At 46.7% G+C, this 15,021-nt stretch overlaps 4 protein-coding genes across 4 annotated transcripts; 2 read left to right on the top strand and 2 right to left on the bottom strand.

Annotated features, from left to right (window-relative positions):
* Positions 1-707: 707 nt before the first annotated feature.
* On the top strand, positions 708-2,549 carry BO83DRAFT_404836 (DEAD/DEAH box helicase; the record flags this gene model as incomplete). Its single annotated transcript, XM_025533752.1, has 2 exons — positions 708-2,497; positions 2,530-2,549. The coding sequence occupies exons 1-2, from the start codon at positions 907-909 to the stop codon at positions 2,547-2,549; spliced, it is 1,611 nt and encodes a 536-aa protein (XP_025393487.1). The 5' UTR covers positions 708-906.
* Positions 2,550-3,376: 827 nt separating this feature from the next.
* On the top strand, positions 3,377-4,429 carry BO83DRAFT_374278 (uncharacterized protein). The gene has a single exon (XM_025530157.1). It carries the CDS (start codon positions 3,767-3,769, stop codon positions 3,983-3,985), a length of 219 nt encoding a protein of 72 aa, XP_025393488.1. The 5' UTR covers positions 3,377-3,766; the 3' UTR covers positions 3,986-4,429.
* A 1,235-nt stretch (positions 4,430-5,664) lies between these two features.
* Positions 5,665-6,135, bottom strand: BO83DRAFT_433480 (uncharacterized protein; the record flags this gene model as incomplete). Its single annotated transcript, XM_025535689.1, has 2 exons — positions 5,665-5,841; positions 5,909-6,135. The coding sequence occupies 2 exons, from the start codon at positions 6,133-6,135 to the stop codon at positions 5,823-5,825; spliced, it is 246 nt and encodes an 81-aa protein (XP_025393489.1). The 3' UTR covers positions 5,665-5,822.
* Positions 6,136-8,842: 2,707 nt separating this feature from the next.
* Positions 8,843-14,655, bottom strand: BO83DRAFT_443462 (uncharacterized protein; the record flags this gene model as incomplete). The annotated part of the gene is made up of 11 exons (XM_025536444.1): positions 8,843-9,638; positions 9,698-10,200; positions 10,262-10,771; positions 10,831-11,028; positions 11,101-11,364; positions 11,434-11,641; positions 11,689-12,836; positions 12,895-13,193; positions 13,253-13,495; positions 13,589-14,270; positions 14,341-14,655. 11 exons carry the CDS (start codon positions 14,653-14,655, stop codon positions 8,843-8,845), a joined length of 5,166 nt encoding a protein of 1,721 aa, XP_025393490.1.
* Between the last annotated feature and the right edge of the window lie 366 nt (positions 14,656-15,021).

Consider the following 15,021-nt stretch of genomic DNA (forward strand, 5'->3'; position numbering starts at 1 on the left):
CGATGGTCCTTGCAGATACTGAGCAGTCGTATGATGTGTGAAACAATTAGTTGTTCGCTATCAATGCACTTGTCATCTGGAGTCAATCAAGCCATCTAGCGTAGTATCCTTCGTACTCGGAGAATAGTATATTACGAAGTATGTCGGCAGATCGAGGCGCGCCACTATCCGAAAGATACCTCTTTTGGTCTAGTTGTAGCAGTCTGTGACATTAACGCCAAGTGTTATGCATGCAAGCTCCTGTCATATTGTGGCGGTCATTTCAGAGTAGACGACAGGGTTGATCGAGCCATGACTCTATGAGCTATAATTTGAACAGCAGGAGTCCAGACATTTTCGACCTCAGCAATCCCAGAGCATCTTCTTTTTACACGTCAGGGGGTGTCTCAGTTTCAGACAACCAGCAATTTTTCACATTTGGGATGTCCCACTTATCTCTTATGATCCTTCAACACATCTACCAATGAAAAGCCACTTTTCTCTATGTAAATAAAAATCGACAAGCCCGTCAGCGCCATGGACAAGCTTCGCAAAGGAAAGCTCCTATTCGCTTTCCGATAAAGATGGGCGGCCCGCACTCCATTTCAGGGTGGTGGGTTCAAAGCAGCCAATCACCAACAGCTTACTAAGTATTGTCTTGGCAGGCAAATCTCGACGAGATTCGAAGAGACCCACGAGGCAGTTGGTTCGCACCTACCCATCAGAACCACCTCCATCATATATCATATATATAAAGTGAAGAAGGAGATGAGAAGGGAGCAGACTCACTCACTGTTTCACTACCTTGCTATTTGCAGGTAAAAACGGCCATTTGCCGAATCGTCATACTATAATTTCACTGTCGAAATTTTCCTCTAGCAATTAGTTGCAAGTTTTTCTATAAAGATAGAAACTCAACCATTCATCATGCAGAATACTGGAACTACCGTCGGCACGGTGCTGTATGAGACCATGGCTGGAAAGCTGAACCCTAAGCTTCTCCAAGCTCTCAAGGTCCTGGGTTTCACCCATATGACGCCCGTTCAGCAACGGGTGCTAACTGAACTGCCAGATTGGCGCAGTGACTGCCTCGTCCAGGCTAAGACTGGTACCGGCAAAACGCTGGCCTTCCTGCTACCTACATTGCACTGTCTTCTTGATCCCTCTATGGCACCGCCTAGAGGGCAGGTCGCCACCTTGATCGTTACCCCTACGCGTGAACTGGCCCAGCAGATTGCCAAGTCATGTGATCAACTGACATCGCAAATGGCAGTACCTCTGAAATGCGACATTGCTGTTGGTGGAACCGCTCGGGCTTCTGCATTTTCGCGCTTCATGAAAGAGGCTCCCTCTGTTCTTGTAGCAACTCCAGGACGGTTGAAAGATTACCTGTCCGAGCCCGAGGCGGCCATCAAGCTGTCTAACATCCGGACCTTGATTCTGGACGAGGCTGATACGATGCTCGAGAGTGGCTTCCTAGCTGATGTGAAGCACATTATCCGACACATTCCCCCCAAAAGCGCTGGATGGCAGGGAATGTGCTTCTCTGCCACTCTTCCTCCCAAAGTCAGGGATGTGGTCAGTGTTGTGCTCAAGCCAGGCTACAGTAGCATTTCTACTATTGATGAAAACGAAACCCCAACGCATGAGAGAGTTCCCCAGTATCATGTGCTGATGCCGTCTGTGGCAGATTCTTTTACCACTCTTGCCTCCCTTCTTCAGTTGGAAACGAAGACCAGTTCGAAAATCATCGTTTTTGGCGTCACGGCAAACATGGTCAGTCTCTTCGCAGCTGCCTTTTCTCGGGGCTTGACGAAGTTGAGTGTGTTTGAGATTCACTCCCGACTCAGTCAGAGCGCTCGCACCAAGACTACCGCTCAATTCAAGGAAGCGGCTGCCGGAATCCTCTTCGCGTCCGATGTCATTGGTCGGGGCATGGATTTCCCCAACGTCGACTTGGTCATCCAGGTTGGCTTGCCGACCAACGGCGAACAGTACGTTCACCGTGTTGGCCGTACAGCCCGTGCTGGCAATGATGGTCGCGCCATCATCCTCCTTACCGAAGCGGAGACCTTCTTCCTGAGGAACAATCGCCACTTGCCCATCCAGCCCCATCCCCAGACCGACGCCATCATCGAGGGAGCTGCCTCGTATGCAGAGACCGTCGCGGAGGCTATGTACACGATTGACGAAGAGAAGAAGCAACGCGCCTACTCATCTTTCATCGGTTTCTTTGCTGGTTCAGGTCTCCTGAAGCAGCTTCGTCTCGACAAACCGGGTCTTGTTCAGATGGCCAACGAGATGGCTATCCAAGGCATGGCATGCCCTGAACCCCCTGTCATCGACAAAAAGATCGTTGGCAAGATGGGGTTGAAGGGTATTCCCGGATTCAACTATGGACACGGAGGTGACTCGGTTCGAGGCTCGTCTTTTGCGCCGCGTGGTCGTCCTGGTGGCAAACGCGATGCCAGTATTGGCGGGCCAGGCGATGGCAGTGGTTTTGAGAAGAGGCAGAAGAGTGCCCGCGGCAGGGCCGTGGAAGGCGTGGAGGGGGCCAGAGATCAGTATAATTAGACAGTCACTATGGGTATAGTGTTAGCATTCTAGACAATAGACAATAGACATACCATCATACTTACAAATGACTATGACTTTACTTTGAGCAAACTCACAAGCAGGATATCATCCAAACTGTCGGGAACATGCCCAAAGCTACAAATAATCCTGGAATAAGATGCATTTCATCATCATGTAAACTCCGATAAGAAACTCAGTTCGTAATTTTTCTTTTGGCAACTCACGAGCCCATTGTCACGTCACGTTCATCCGCATCGTTTCTTTCTCCTCTTTCTTCTGATTGTTCCTCCCATTCATCCACCAACAAAGCCTCGCTCCCTTCCTTTCCTTTATCCTCTGATTCCAGAAGCCACTGCAAAATCTGTTTTCCGCAACAAAGCGCCCACTTTGTTGTCTCTCTTTCGTGGATCGCAAGCTGTCGATGTTACGGCTTGCTCCCACGGCCATGCCAGTTTCGCGTGAGAAGTTGCGGCACCGACATAGTGACTAGACGTTAAAAGCTTCAGCTAAGTGAGTTTCAAGGATGTCTTCTTTTTCTAATAGGGCTAACCGTACCTGATATTGCGGTACAAACCAGAGATGCAGTGCTTTCAGGTCATACAAGCTTACTTGCATATTCTATAATAAGCTTTCAATCGCCCAACCCCAAAAAATCCTCCGGCATCGATATGAGAAATATACATTGATATTGCGGCAATGACCCAGAAATGCAGTGATTGAAGTCACATAAGCTTATTTGCATTCCGTGTCTCGATTTGTGAAGCATATCTTATGATGGACTCTTCATCTTCCTACACTGCTCCAGACAGGTTCGGAATCTCTCAGAAATCACAGTTTACTGATGCATATCCCTCATATTAACTCTCCAGATTGACGGTATACTCCTCTACAATATCCGCTGTAAGATGAAATCCAGCGATGCATATTTCTCACGTCGCCGGAGAAAGCAGCTTCAGTATCTTTCAATCATCAATCCCCAAAGTCAAGAAACAAGTCATCTCATCTATATAAACCATGAAACCATCACACCAATCTCAAAAGCATCATCGCTCACAACGGTCTTCACACCCTGACATCTCCAGCTCCAGCTCTCCTCCAGACAGTATCTAAACAGTTGTTCTCGAGAGAATCTCACTCGTCCAACCCAAGATACCACTTAACATATAGTATACCCCACCGCAATCTGCTACCGGTATAATATATATCCAAGATGTCTGACAGAACCGGCTCCACCACCAACAACAACAACAACAAGTCCGGAGGTAATACCAGCGGCGGTGCTCAGATCACTGAAGCGAAAGCCAGCATCATCACCAGCCCAAGGAACATCAACCAACTGAGTACCTGGGGCCAATCCGCCCGAGACAGACGTCAGGGAGGTAACAAAGGATCTGACAGTAAGGGACCATCTGATTCTCCTTCCAGGTAAATGGGGATGATGAAATGAAAGCTTGTCTGGCAATTTGTTATCCTGTCATACCGGATGGCCAAGACTTACCGACCGACCGAATCCGGTCGGGTTGATCGGAGCTTTTTTTTTTATGGTCTGGACCCACATACGAGAGTCTCACCCTGTCTTATTCTTTCTTTCTGTATGATCGCTCCTTTATCCGTGGGTCTGTTTTTACAAAGTAGGTTGCAGTGATATTCAGGGAGGGTCCCATCTGAGTCTCCACAGGTCGTGGCATCATGGACTTTGATGTTGCTTGCTTGGTTGCTTGCCTGCCTGCCTTGCTTGCTATATATATAGTAAGTAAACCCTGTGGGTGGGTGGATTCATGGGTAACTTTACTTTTGAGTATGTCATTGTGACTATACTATAAGGAAAGGAGTGGCATCATCCGACCTTATACATAGATGCGAAGCAGTTACGATGAATAAATGAAATTATGAATGATATGAATGAATTCTCCTCGTATTAGTAGTAGTAGTAATATAAGACTACCCGAAAGCAGACATGACACGACATGACATGACATTAGTTGATCGCCCGTCGTGTAACATGAAAACTCACCAGTCCAGTCAGTCAGCATGACAGAATTACTAAGTACCTACCTCAGGGGATGGATGGATGAAACACCACCTGACTTGATCAATGCTGTGCAAGTAAATCACTCACTTACATTCTACTTCTACTACTACTAGTCAGCTCCGTACTACAGTAAGCATCGCCTTGCAAGTACTACTCTACTACCCCTGATTCTAAGGCTCTAGCTCCCAAGCCAGCGATAAATGGACACATTAAAAATTACTACCTACTATACTACTACCCCTACCCCTGATACTAGCAAACCATTTAATTTAATTACCTTAAATTCCCAAATATGATCCCCATACCACAAACTAGTATACACCAATAGTCCCCACCATGATTACCTGCAGAAAACGATCAAACCCCCCCATACCCAGAACAAAATCCCTACAGACTATCATCCCAACTATCGAATAAATAGTTTCCGTGATTGGCCGACATGATTCTCCACTGATTTGATTAATCTGACTGATTGACTGATTGACCCGATCGCCGTGGCGTAGATAGACAGTTAGTAGCTTTAGTGGCGTGGCGTGGCGTGGCAGGGCAGGGCAGGGCAGGGCAAGGGCAAGGGCCGTTCTATCCGAGCGGGAGACTAAAATCGTTAGCGTCGGGAGGGAGGGAGGAGAAATTTCAGGGATTGTGAGTGGTTGCTACTACTACTTGCTAGACTAGTTTGTCGCTAGCGTTATCTGTGAAAGTGTGTCTGGGCTGTTCTAGAAAATTGAAACCGGTTTGAGTCACTCTGTCGGTTATCTAACTAGCTATCTACTTCGTAGTAGATAGCAGATTAGTGTGTATGATGTGCGTGTGATGACAGGGATCAATTGATTAATTAATTATTTCATTTCTTCAGAACAGGTTTCTGCAGAGTACATACATAGTACACATAGTAGTATATGTAGGATAGGATAGGATTTATTCTCCGGTCAATGCTAATCATTAAGTTTTGTATAATACCCAAAATTTATATTCGAAAGGAGAAGAAGATATAAATGTAGAGCGTGCATATCCCGCGGGTATTAATTAAGTATTATATCTAAATTATCCATAACAATCATGACATGATGCAAAAAGAAAAAAAAAACCAATGCTCCCAACTATGCAATCCAATCCATCTAAACACCCATGCTTTGCTTTGCTTTGCTATATTCCGTCCAGCGATTTCATTATTGTTGTTGATTATGTTGTTTTCGTTCGTAGTGTAATGTTGTGTATAGTGTGGTGGTGTAGTTCAAGCGAAGTGGAAGAACCTAATTAGTTTTATCGTTAGCATCAATCCCAAAGTGGAATAAAATAGACAAGTGGTATGGAACATACTTCCTCGAGAATCTAGCCTTCCACTTCTTCTCAGACTTGTTGCTGCTGGCACAAGAATCCAAATGCTCCTGGGAGGCGTTGGTAGACTGGACTTCCTTGGCGAAAGCAGCATCAATGACGTTGCTGTCAACGCTGCGAGGGGTGCTGCAGGCACTGCGGTTGCGACGAGCCTGCTTGGAGCCAAGGCCGTAGGATTCAGGGCCGATCAAGGGATAAGGGATAGTCATTTTGATGGTTGTGGTTGTTTTTGGAGGAATGTGGGATAGACTTGTGTGGAGAGGTTTTGGAATGCGATGATGTAGAGAGTAGTAGTAGAAGAAGAAGAGAGAAGCTTGCTTTGCTTTGCTTTGCTTTGTTGGATGGATAGTAATTCCAAGTCGCAATTGACGGTACCAGAAGGGAGTTTATATAACTTTTTCTTGTCCTTTGCGAGTAGTACGTACTCTATGACTCCTTGTTCCTGACTTGCGTTATTTTCCCTTTTTTTTTTTTTCTTTTTTTTTTCTTTTCCCTGCTGATCATGCGAACAGTAAACCCGGCCCCCATTCCAAAAATAATTCGACCGTCCGAACGGCACTTTGGATCCGAACGGGCGATTGCAAGGACTAGAACGTGGCTAGCTTGCTCTGCTTTGGGTTTAGTCCTGGCGAAAAACGGGAAAGCTACTAAGGAAGTAGTAACTAGCTAACTAACAAGCAACGCCACCCTTATCAAATCACGCATAGAAGACAAGAGTCTGCTTCAAGTCTAGAAGGAAAAACTTTTCTTTTCCTTTACCCAACACTTTTGACTTGGATACTAGTTACTCACACCCAACCACCACCATAACCACCACCACCACCAATATCTTCATGATAGTAGTATCTAACTCGGTTAAATCGGCGCGTTGGGTTGATAGATTTTCGCCATTGCAATTATCATTATTATTTTTTTTACATAGAAACAGTCTCGATCACCAGACAATCTACTACCAAAAGTTGTACGTAACTCTTCCAACCCCCAACCAAACCCCCAATCCAGTCAATTCCCCTTTGAGGAATGCGAGTTTGTGCTGTTGCAACTTGCAAACTTGCAACACGGGATCCCGACCGAGAAGGGGGCAAAAAAAAAAGAAAGAGAAGGTGTGGCGGCAATCGGGTTCACTACTAACCACCCCCCCTCCATCCCATTATTCTCACTTCCCGTCTAGCTGTGTGTACCATGGCAGCTGAAGGGGACAGAACTTTCCGGTGCTGAAACTCTAATGTTTAATTCTCCGATTCTTTTTCTGGCTTGAGATCTAGATGTGACACACACACACACCGTAACTACAAAACTAACTAGTTAGATACTTCCTACCATATGACTATACCACCCATCATTACACCTTACACCGCCTTAACAATATTGCAAATGCGATCGTCATTCCACACCACCAAAGTACACGTATATTCACGAAATCGGTCAGAGGGGTTCCTCATTCCATATTCCATATTTACTTTCTTCATGATGACGAGGCCTGATGATGATGATGATGATATCCGCCAAGGTAACATACATCCCTTATAGATTACGATAAAAAAAATAAAATATGTATACTAGCCCCTAATATGAGTATCACAAGTAACTACACTACCTACGTTACTTGATTTACTGGTAGCGAGCAATGCTTAGTTTAGTCCCTTCTCTTGCTTTTTTGCCGATCAATTAAGAATTATGGTCCAGGACGGACCACAAGAACCAAGCACGAAGAAGAGTGGTAGACCTGCAATTGTTGGTTGGTTGGTCGACGATAATCCGGATAACGGAACGGAACGTAAAATCATCATCAATAATAATAATGATAATAATAAAAATACCTAATCCATGAATCACCCGCTGATTAGATGGAACCATACAATCGACACCTTCTATACTTCCTAACATGAAACTCAAAAAGTTAAAGGTCAAAAGTCCGCGGTAAATCGGCACCGGCACGGCACCAACTACCACCACCACCACGCCAAGCTAAGAAAATGTTTCCCTGTCACGGGGATATTTCCGCCGCCCGGACCTCCTCTTAGTTTGATTTCATTGCAAGTTCAAACTTGCAACAGGTTGCTACATGCTACATCCACCCCCCCTGCCTTCAATTCCTCATGTTCTGGGCATTCCTGTGTAACGAGTCGTCAATGGCATGCGACCGTTTTCTTTCACTTGGAATTGTTTCAAGGGGTGATCATCTCATGTGGGATGGAATTATAGATCAATTGATGACGACTACTGATCTTCCAACATAATTAAAATTGTCGTATGAATGATGTTGCTCTTAACTATTTACGCGCTCGCCCTGATCAGGCGACGTGGATTGGTGGTAGTGGTGTTGGTGTGATGAATGCTTAGCAGCTGCCTCACCCCTGTTGATCACGCTCTCGCCCTGATTTTTCTTCTTCTTCTTCTTCCTTCGATCGCTCTCGCCTCGTCCCACCGGACGCTAGTTAGATACTCACTCTCTACCAAGTTCCCGACAACTGGCTATCTAGTTAGTCTAGCTGGCTGGCCCGCCCGACCGACCGACCGACCGACCGACCGGCGACCACCTGACTGACTGACTATCTACTGGTTATCTACTGACTGCCCAACCGAACTAACTAAACAGCTCTAGATGGTTCGATTTCGTCTACTCCCTCACGGTCGCATCACTTCCACACACTAGAGGACTGTGTGTTACTACCGGGAGGCAATATCTTCGAAAACATCGCATCCAATTATTACTGAGGGATTTTTGATTATCAGTTTCAAAAGACGCCGACGAATACGGTCGCTTGGATGAACCCGTGCCGGTCGGTATCAAAGCCATTCAGAATATCCGTGTTTGATTCATTCTGTTCGCTAAGAAGCACGCCATAATCAATACCCAGAGTCCATTCTGTGGGCTGGAACAAAGCAATCATCATTAGCAGCAGGTTCGGACTTTCAGATTCTCGCCACCGTGTACTGAACATGGCATTTGTCAAGATCCGATTTCTCAATGATCTCGACCATGCTCCGACCGCGTTTGTTAATCTTCCCTGTCCAGACTGCAGTGAAGCTCTCCTTCGCTTGCAGGATCAGCTTGTGCAAACTGTTCTCTGTATCCTTCTTGTTTCCTCCGACTACTAGATCATATTCATGGTATTCCGTCTCATCACCGAGGACGCTACTGGACAAGGTGCCCTCGGCTTTACTGTTCGGAGTCACATAGAGATGTCCATCCGAGTCCTTGTCGGTGTCTGTATCCTCCACCAGTTCAAATTCATTCGTAGAGAACAGACAGACGTCGGCGCTGCCGCTGGTCACAATGATTCGTGCGTTAGGGATGCTGATCTCATCGGCTGTGGTGTTTTCGCCCTTGATGGTGATGCTTGTCACTTTGCCGGATTCATAGCTGACGCTGGGGATGGTATAGTCAAGTTTCGGCGGAGGCGCCTTTTCAAATCCCCCAACTAGGTCTTTCGCTACATGGTCGATGAACTCCTGCACCGGGTCGGGAGGTGGAGAGCCCCCGAACAAGTTCACAAACAGGTTGATCAGCATCATCACAACGCCAAGAACCGCGAGCACAGCCCCGAGTATGGGCAAAGCTGTGGCAAATACCCCTGTGACTGTATAGAGTCCAATGGATGAGCCCACTTCCACAATATCCAAAACCACGGTGAGTGTTTGCGAAAGCAGCGCGATCGTGTTGATGATCTTTCCTCCCGTTGTCAATTTATCCCAGTCCTGAACCAAACTGTTTCTTGTTAGTGGATACCGGATAAGTAAGCTGCGGATTGGAATGAGTGAACCGACCTGAAGGTCATTGCGATAACTAATCCAATGCCTAAGAAAGCATTGAGGATCTTGACAGCATTTCCAGATACCTTCCACTTGGACACTACATCCTCCCCACCAGCTGGTATATTCTCTGGAGGTTTGTCGGCGCCTTCGTTCCACCGTCCTGCATTGTCGCCTTCGGTAGCTGGGCCCTCTGGGAGCAAGTGCTCGCTAACAATCTCGTTGAATGTGCCTTCGCCATTAATCCCGTCGGACATCTCAGCGAGCCCGCCTCCACTTTCAGAAACTGACTTCTCAACCCCCTGGTTTAGAGTGGCGGTATCTAAGGCGTCCTCTGGAGTTGTGGCAGTATCTCTGTTTTTGTAGTTATTCCAGGCATCACGAGCCTGGCTGATGCCATTCACAACGGTTTGTATCATCTCCAAAATTACCACAGCTTTCTTAGCGTCTTCCATGGTGTCCCAATCTGTGATCAGCCCATAGAGACTCGACGCAAGTTGGAATACGTAAAACGCGACCTAGTGAACTTCGATTAGCTCTACCGGTCCGGTCCGATCGCGAAGAGTCACAATGACATACCATTCCTATAGTAGCAATTGGCTTCAGCTTCTTAAGCCCTGGCAAGCTGTCACCGATAGCTTTTGTCACCTGCTCAAAGCTAGCTTCCGCCAATTGAAACAACCTCGTGCCTTGCAAAGCAACCGCAAGGCCTTTGCCTACCGCGGTCAGCCACTTCTTCGCTTCTGCAAAGAACACCGCCCCCTTCTCCACGATATTGCTGGCCCTGGCCTCAGCGGTTGCAGTTTGATCAAGTCCATTCGCCTTTTCAAACTCTTCTATGTCTTTTTCCAACCCCTTGCGCACATCCTCATCGACGGAAGGATCTCCCTCAAGGACACGTTGAATGAGATCCTTCATCGAATCATGTAACCATTGACCAGCCAGGTCCTCGTCTGGATCAATGTATGGATAGTGAATATGGCGCTCACTGGCGAAGCCAACGAAGTATTCGAACCACTGATCAGCTATTCCCTCCGATGGTGCCAATGCGTCAAGGATACAGCACTCGCGGTTGATCACATTTACGCTCTGAAATGAAACATCGCATCAATAGAAAGCCATAGTATAAGTGCAACGCTTTAACTTACGCCCTGGATAGGATGTGCTAGATACGTCAACATTCGGCCCTTATCCTTCAGAGCGGCGTAAAGAGTGCAGGCCCATTCCGTCGGGTTATTGTCGAGATATTTATCGAGTATGTCTTTATTAAATTGTCGAACGGCTTCAACAGAAGCACGGCGGTTGATTTCTGCATATTCCTTGGACTTTGCAAGACACTTGTCACCCTACAAGAGATAATGGAAGCGCATTAGAATTCACTCATTCATCAGAGGTTTGTTATGTCGCATAATACTCACATTTCCGTCCCACCAATACCGCATGTTCTTCTTCTCCTGCTCCGTGAAATTATCTTCATACTTTTCATATCGCATCACCGACTGACATAGAAACGCCGGGGCGTACTTCTCTCGAAAAAATTTCTGCAGGTCTGACGGGAGATTTTCCGCCAAACTCGAATCTAAATCTGTGGGCTTTGCCTGGCCTGTCAAATCTTCGCGCTGATCGTCATCCATGTGGTAGAACATCATCGATTTGATGAGTATTTGAGTCATGTTATGAATCTGTGCCGCGATACTTGGTCAGCTACTGAAACCCGTTCATCCTGTTTGTCATGTTTAACCTACTGCAACCTCATCATAGCCATACGGATTGAGAAGTTCATCAACAGTAGGCTCTTGCAGCAGATGCAACTGTTCGGTCACATGTGCTGGCTGTAAGGCCGACGTGACCGAGGTCGGCGCAGTCAAGTTCGCACAATCTGCAAACGCTCTAGATGTCTTCAATCGCATATCATAGATCTCGGAATCATCAATGTCGGAAGTCCCACAGATGTAATGCCTGTATATGTTAGCACATGAAGCAAAACATGACACATTTAGCCCTACCTATCTCCTTTTGTGTCACGCATCAGAGGATTGTAGTCAAATATGGCCCCCTTGACTGTGCGCAGGTCCACATCATAGTCGATATAAAATGACTGGAAAAGAATCGGAAGAGTGATATCGATCCCCAACTGGGACTTGAAATTCACATTCAAGGTGTTGACGTCCATTCCAGCATCGGAGATGAAAGGCACGACGCTTGCAAGGTTAAATTCCACGGTTGCTCTGGTCCTGCCGTCATCCAGTATTACCTCCCAGCTATCATAAAGCCTGTCAAACTCTCGATTGTATTTTTCGTTTAGTCGATCTCTGAGCTCGTCAAGAATGGGTACTCTCGTTTCTGTGGTCTGGGATCCATCAGGTGGGTACAGAAAACCCCATTGCACGTCCATACCGGACATAGGATCCTTCGGTTCATCTATTGGTTCATCCGGGGCCCATGTGTTCTTGTCGTATTGCATTGAGACTGTGATAACGGGTATGTATTCCCCTTCATCGTCGCTTTCATTTTCGCCTGCTTGCCGCTTAGCGTGAAGCAGCTGGACGTTTTTTGCTACGCTTTTGGGCAATGCCTCAAATGCTTGGACGTCCTTCTTTGAGCAGCCTTCAGGTGCATCTGTGGTAGAAATGAGTACCACACCCTTGCCCGACAGCCCGTGAGAGTAAAGTGATAGGACTCCATGTTCAAACATATTTTCTTGCACTCTGCGTGTCCATTGAAACGTTCTGCTATGGTGGTTCGACCTGCATCTGATCTGAGGCACGTCATTTATAAGAATACAGTCATCTAGGAAGCTCAAGTCGGGCAGCGTGTATGCCGAAGGCAAGTTAGCGTCGCCTATTGCGAACAACGAAAATCTCCTTTGTATCCTGTCCAGAGGAATACCATTGGGTAGCTGTCGAGGGTTATATTTCATCGCCTTTAGCAGGTCGCTAGGAGAGACGAGGGCCGGGAAGATCTCGGACCGTGAGATAGGGTCTTCCTCTCTCTTCCCATAACTACCATAGAGCTCAAAACTCAGTCGCTCATGGATAGCCTGAATGTCGTTCTTCGTGAATGTCGAACTGAGCTCGTGAAATGACGCAAGAAGTGAAAGTCGCTTCTTCGGTGGAAGGGCACGAAGGGCACGGGCCGTGGCTTCCACAGCTCTCTAATGAATCAGTTACAAGGACGGATCAAAGATGGTAACAAAATTTGGTTGAACTTACGTTGGGATCATTGATGGCAAGAAGGTAACCGTTCGCGTGATGCGATTGCTCGCCTGCCCACAGCGACACGCTGTATACGGTCTGTTCTGTTTCAGGGCCCACTTCTATAGACCTTATTTCCACCGCCTCGTACGTATAGTCATCGGGGTTGCCAGTCAGGCGATAGAGAACATGACCCCTTCTCAGTGGTCCAATATGGGCATGTGGACAACTCGCTTTGGTGGAATCTGGATCTACCGCTCGAAGTCCAGTAGTAGTGTAGAATACTTGCGAGGGTGTTGTGAAGGGCTCTTCACGGTCTATCCTCCCATCAGCCAAATTAATACTGCTGAAATATATCCATATGTACGGAACTTACTGAAGCCGATCGAGCACACTTTCAGAGACTTTGACGCCACGGTGCCATACCCCTCGTGGCTATATCGTGGCGGCTTCGCGGACACAAGGAATCGGTTGTTGTTAGCAACGGCCTCTATCTGCTTTGATTCACTTCGAGAAAGATTCAGGTTCGTTCCAGATAAGAGACGAGATTGTAATTCTACCGGTATAGGCGGAGATAGATTCCTAGAATTCGAGTGTGTAGCTATATCATTAAAGTTAGCTCTAACCTCATTCCATAGTGTCCACATAAAAGTAGGCCGGGATGGGCGAGCCTAACCCTTGTTGATCCAGTCTGTTAAAGCGCCAGTATTACGTTCTCTCCACGCGGTGCGTACTCCATGACGCCAATTCTCGGACATGTTGTGGTAGAAGGTCGTGTAAAGCTTCTCGGAGTAGCTTACAAATTCGTTGATGATGGCGGCTTCGTCAATCAACCTCTTCAGACTTGCTTGGATGCTGTCGAGGTACGGGCGAAGTTCTGGAAACGAATCCGTATCAATCGCAGCCATTACTGCCTTGTAGAAGAAGTTCAGTGCATCGAAAGTCGACAGCGAGCCTAGCACAGAACAATATGCCATTGTCGCGGCTATACCACAGTTCTTCACAATGTTATCTGTCTCCACTCCATCTCCCCGTTCTTGCTCATTCCATGTCACAAGAGACCAGGCATGGAGTGCTTTAAAGCTTGGTCTGTCTTTCGAGAGCAGTTTAAATATGTCAAGCCAAGCCGTTTTGTAATACAGATAGTCCGCGACCAGAAGAGTTGAAATGCTAAACAAATGATCTGACCTTGTGGGGTCAGTCAAGGCAAGGTTAATGATGAAAGATTTGGTTTGTATTCTGTTGATGAAGTAGTCCGCGAAGCCGGTAGTGTTTGCTAGCTCCATGAGGCTAGGATGACCATTGCTTTTGAATTTACTATTGAGATGCTCGGCAAGACACATCGACATGAGACCGCGGAGTACTTCTGGGGTAAAAATGGGATAGATAAGGTACTGAGATTAGTGGGCTCTATGTTAGCTATTGCTGAAGCATTTCACAGCCATAATGAAGTAATGGACTGACCGGTGCAAGTTGCGCTGCCATAGCCATCTGCCAATAGCCATCATCATCAATACCTATGAATTCGGTAGCAAGGAACCAATTCCCCAGCCTGCTGAAGTCATATCCCGTGTCCATGCCATCAAGCTCCTGGTTGTGACTTTCATCGCCAGCAGGGTATGGCTGGTCAGTGTCAATGTACTTCCTCAGACTATTGAAGTCACTATTCCAGCGAGCTCGGAAATGAATTCGGCGGGCAAATCCATCAAACGAGATAGCGGGGAGTGTCTTCAAATCTGCAAGAAGGTCCTCCCAGATAGCATCGAAGTCGACAGGCATGATCACTGAGTATCCTATGATTTGGTCCGAAGCAGGACTAAAGTATGTGTGAGCAGGACTGAAGTCGAAGTCAAGTAGAATTGAAAGACAGAGTAGCAAACCATCAGTCTAGAGGTAATGGGATGAGAACATCTCTTTCTGATCTCATGCTACTTAAGGTAGAGTTATCTTCACATTCTAATGAGTTGTAATACTTCAACTTGACATCACCCCCATATGAGACACAACTTCTCTGATTCTCTGGTACACGTCCAAGTGAGCGCGTATGTGGTGGTTTTTTTTTCACAGATCACAGCAACCAGTTGACCAGGTTTTCATGGAAGGTGGCTGACTAACGGAGTTGCGAACCTGTAATTCAACGAGTTG

This window comes from Aspergillus eucalypticola (genome assembly GCF_003184535.1).
Source record: "Aspergillus eucalypticola CBS 122712 chromosome Unknown BO83scaffold_1, whole genome shotgun sequence".
Classification (NCBI taxonomy): Eukaryota; Fungi; Ascomycota; class Eurotiomycetes; order Eurotiales; family Aspergillaceae; genus Aspergillus; species Aspergillus eucalypticola.